Genomic DNA, 4,971 nt, shown 5'->3' on the forward strand with positions numbered 1-4,971 from the left:
TTCAGCAACACTCCCTAGGACCTTACCATTAAGTGTATAAGTCCTGCTAAGATTTGCTTTCCCAAAATGCAGCACCTCGCATTTATCTGAATTAAACTCCATCTGCCACTCCTCAGCCATTGGCCCATCTGGCCCAGATCCTGTTGTAATCTGAGGTAACCCTCTTCGCTGTCCATAATTGAGGATATCTGGTCAGCATGGATGAATTTGACTGGACGGTCTGTTTCCGTGCTGCACACCTCTGTGATTCAATGTGGTCATGTGAACACGGTTATAAATCCCAAATCTCTGGGAGACTCCTTCCTGGGAATAGCAGCATGGGAAATCTGCTCTAAGTGACTTCAATACAATCGATCAGGAGCCAATGGCCTAGTAATGTTATCATGGGGCAATTTATCCAAAGATCCAGGTAATATCCTGCGGAGCCAGGTTCAAATCCCATCATGGAAGTTGGTGGAATTTGGATCCAATTATTAAAACCTGGAATTGAGTGTCTAATGATAATCATGAATCCATTGTTGATGTTTGGAAAATCCCACTTGGGTCACTAATGTCCTTTAGGGTAGGAAACTGCCATCCTAATCTGGTCTGGATTACATGTGACTCCAGACCCACAGAAATATGGCTCCTAATGATGCCCAAAGACAGGGAGGCACAGACAGAGAGAGAGAGGTATGGAGAGATGCTGTTTGGCAACAATTGCTGGGAAAACTCAGCAGGTCTGGCAGCATCTATGGAGAGAAAGCAGAGTTAATGTTTTGGGCTGAGTGACCCTTCCTCAGAGTGCAGTTTCCACCAATTTCTGGTTTGGTTTCCGTTTTTTGATGCAGTTTATCTGGTCACTCTGTACAGGATGTCCAGTTCTGGCCACACCCACAACATCCCCCACAATTATCATCGGGCCAACTCTGCTTCAATGAAGAACTACACTGGCCTGCTGTTTGTATTTGGACAAATCCAACCGGCCAATTCCCGCCTCATCAATCTCCCCTTGATCCTCAGTAAAGTGACGACGGTGTCAGTAACCGTGCTATCAAGCAGCACCTGCTCAGTGGTGCCCAGTTTGGAAATAACATTTGTGCCTGGCCATTGCCAGGCAAGGACCATCTCCACCTCAATAAGAGAGAATCAAACCACCAGCTCCATGGCATTTGATGGCATCACCATCACTGAAACTATCTCAAACTGTGCTGAAGTCTCTTTTCATTTCGCTGCGAGATGTGGGTAGTGATGGTCGTTGTCTAAGGAGCCTGGGTGGGTTTGGAAGGTGCTGTCTGAGGAGCCTGGGTGAATTTCTGCCGTGCATCTTGTAGGTTTGATTTTGATCAATTGCAGTCACTTGTACCTAAGCACAGTGAAAGGCTTTGTTTGTGAGCAGCACGGGCAGATCATAGTATACAGGGTCATACAAACTATAGGGTGCTCAGACAGAGTGAGGCACACAGGTTACACTGCACAGGAGGGGCAGGAAGCAAGATCAACATTAGATTGAAATTAGAGACTCCATTCATCAGTCTAACAACAGATGGGAAGAAGCTGTTCCTGAACCTGTTGATGCCTGTGTTCAGGTTTCTGTACCTTCTGCCTGATGGAAGAGGGTGTGGGAGATCATTACCGGGGTGTGATGGGTCTTTGATGATGTTGGCAGCCTTTCCGCGGCAGTGAGCCGTGTAAATGGAGTCCATGGATGGGAGGTTGGCTTCTGTGATGGGCTGGGCTGTGCACACCACCTTCTCTAGTTTCTTACAGTCCTGGGCAGAGCAGTTACTGTACCAGGCCGTTATCCACCTGGACAGTATGCTGTCAGTTGTGTAACTGGAGAAGTTGGTGAGGGTCCTAATGAACACGCTGAATTTCCTGAGCTGCCCGAGGAGGAAGAGTTGTTGTTGTACCTTCTTGACCATCACATCTACGTGGGAAGGCCAGGACAGGCTGTCAGTTATCGTCACTCTGAGGAACTCGACCCTCTCCACCCTCTCACCCCCATCTACATCAACGGAGTGGAGGTTATGTCCTCCTCCTCTCTTCCTGAAGTCAATGATCAGTTGTTTAGTTTTGCCGACATTGAGAGGGGGCTTGTTCTCATTGCACCATGTCACCAGTATCCCACCCCCCCCTGTATTCTGCCTCATCGCTGTTAGATATCCGTCCCACCACAATGGTGTTGTCAGTGAATGTGAGTGTCAGTGCCAGGGGGAGTAAGGGTTAAAGGTGATGTTTGAGGCTCTTTAAAGGCAGTCACAGATTTAGCCACCAATTCCTTTATCTGATTTATCTGAGGCAACAGCATGAATTCAGTTAAACCTTCTCCAGTAACATTAGTGACCCCTCCCCTCCCCAACCCCACAAGGAATGGAGACTCTCTTCGGTTCTGGCGTGACCTTGGTCCACAGCTCATCTCCCCCAGGGTCAGCTCCAAGGTCCCACTGATCTAAAGCTCTCTGCCCTGCTCTAACTGACCCTAAATAATGATCCCGGTCTCTGTCCTTTCACCCCCTCCCCCCCATTCCCCCCGCCCCCACCCCCGCTGTGTGTGAGGTTCCAGCTCCAGATGCTCTCCCCCGGATTAATTCTTCAGGAAGACCCTGACACACAGCGCTCTGTTCCCTGGGAGGGGGGTGGGGGGGCTATTCCTGCAGCACGGTGACATTCTCACATTTCATAGAATCCCGACAGCATGGAATCAGGCCACTCAGCCCATCGCGTCCACACCAACCCTCCAAAGAGTATCTCAATCAGACTCACACCCCGACCCTATCCCTGTAAGCCTGCATTCCCCCTGGCTAATCCACCCAGCCTGCACATCCCTGAGCACGACGGGCAACTTCCCACGGCCAATTCAGCCGGACCTGCACATCTTTGGACTGTGGGAGGAAACCGGAGCACCCGGAGGAAACCCACGCAGACACGGGGAGAATGTGCAAACTCCACACAGTCAGTCGCCTGAGGCGGGAATTGAACCTGGGACCATGGCGCTGGGAGGCAGCAGTGCTAACCACTGTGCCACCGTGCCAGTCTATTTACCATTGTACTCTGGAGCAAAGAAATGTCGAATCTTCTGCTCTTCTCTGGGGCTTCTCAGTGAGGTCTTCGGGGAATCCGCTAGAACTGGGAGCCAAAACAGAAAAACAATTTACCAATAGCCCAAAAACCACAAAGACAGCATGAAACGATCAGATATGTGCGTGTGTGTGTGAGAGAGAGATATACAGAGAAAGACAGAGAGAGATAGAGAGGGAAGAGACAGGGGAAAAGAGAGTGAGAAAAAAGAGATAGTGAGGAGATGGGGGACACAGAGACAGGAAGGACAAATAAAGAGACAAAGATAGAGATAAAGACAGTGAGAGGCAGATAAACAGGTGGAGAGAAACGGAAAGAGAAACAGGGACATAGACTGAACGAGAGAGAGAGGGAGAGCAAGACACAGACAGATAGAGAGGACAGAGTGAGAGACAGGGAGTGAGAGACAGGGAGTGAGAGACAGAGAGTGAGAGACAGAGAGTGAGAGACAGAGAGTGAGAGACAGGGAGTGAGAGACAGAGAGTGAGAGACAGGGAGTAGAGACGATGGGTTTTAATCCATTATAGTTCTGGATCCTGTCTGACGTCCTTTACCTTAAAGTATTCAATATTAATGAGGATATCAGTGAGAGATATCATGGTATTCCTCATCTCTCTGGGAATTAGGGAAAGTGGAGTGGATGCTCCTGAGGAAGATGCTGCTCGGTGATGAGCAGGACCCAAGATGGTGTCCGGGTTAGTCAGTCCAATCCCTCGTACTGCCTCACAATAGCAACACAGAGACAGAGAGAGGACTGCCCATTTAAAGCAGCCATGAGGATAGATGATTTCTCTGAGAGAGAGGGTATTTGGAAGTCCCTTCCTCCAGAGGCAGTGCAGGCAGAACTTTTAGATATTTTTAAGGCAGAGGGAGGTAGATTTGTGATGGTCCAGAGGGTGACGGACTATCAGGGAGATACAGGAATGTACAGTTCATGTTAAAATCAGGTCAGCCGTGATCTAATAGAATGGTGGGTCAGGCTCACGGGTCTGAGCGGCCTCCCATTGATTGTACAAACAAGGATCGAGAGGAGACTGAGGGACGGTAATTGGCCGTGTTGGATTTGTCCTCCTTTTTATATACAGGACATACCTGGGCAATGTCCCACATTGTTGGGTAGATGTAACTGTCCTGGAGCAGCTTGGCTAGGGGAGTGGCAGGTTCTGGAGCACAAATCTTCAGTCCTATTGCCGGAATGTTGTCAGGGCCCACAGCCTTTGTAGTATCCAGCGTCTCCAACCGTTCCTTGATATCATGTGGAGGGAATCGAATTGGCTGGAGACTGGTGTCTGTGACGCTGGGGACCAGTGCAGGAGGCTGAGATGGATCATCCACTCAGCGCTTCTGGCTGGAGATTGCTGTGAAAGGTTCAGCCTCATCTTTAGCCCTGATGTGCTGGGCTCCTCCATCATTGAGGATGGGGATATTTGTGGAACCTCCTCCCCCACTGAGTTAGAACATGGAACAGTACAACACAGTACAGGCCCTTCAGCCCTCGATGTTGTGCTGGCCTTTTATCCTCCTTTAAGATCAGGCTAACCTACGTACCCTTCATTGTACTATCACCCATGTGCCTAACCAAGAGTTGTTTAAAATGTCCCTGATGTCCCTGACTCTACTCCCACCGCTGGCCGATGTTGTGCTGGCCTTTTATCCTCCTTTAAGATCAGGCTAACCTACGTACCCTTCATTGTACTATCACCCATGTGCCTAACCAAGAGTTGTTTAAAATGTCCCTGATGTCCCTGACTCTACTCCCACCGCTGGCAGCGCATTCCACACACCCCCCACTCTCTGTGTAAAGAACCCACCTCTGACATCTCCCCGAAACCTTCCTCCAATCACCTTAAAACTATGCCCCTAATGAAAGACATTTCTGCCCTGGGGAAAAGTCTCTGGCTATCTCCTCTA

At 49.5% G+C, this 4,971-nt stretch overlaps 1 protein-coding gene across 1 annotated transcript in view; it reads right to left on the bottom strand.

Moving 5' to 3' along the window:
• The window catches only part of LOC122547322 (nuclear receptor-binding protein 2-like), a gene marked incomplete at its 3' end in the record, with an annotated part of 24,621 nt that overhangs the window by 13,124 nt on the left and 6,526 nt on the right, over positions 1 to 4,971 (bottom strand). Inside the window, exon 2 of the mRNA XM_043685962.1 lies at positions 3,025 to 3,108. Coding sequence (XP_043541897.1) covers positions 3,025 to 3,108 — 84 coding nt within the window. The remainder of the gene's footprint in view (positions 1 to 3,024; positions 3,109 to 4,971) is intronic.

The sequence above is a fragment of the Chiloscyllium plagiosum genome, unplaced genomic scaffold (genome assembly GCF_004010195.1).
Source record: "Chiloscyllium plagiosum isolate BGI_BamShark_2017 unplaced genomic scaffold, ASM401019v2 scaf_14451, whole genome shotgun sequence".
NCBI lineage: Eukaryota > Metazoa > Chordata > Chondrichthyes > Orectolobiformes > Hemiscylliidae > Chiloscyllium > Chiloscyllium plagiosum.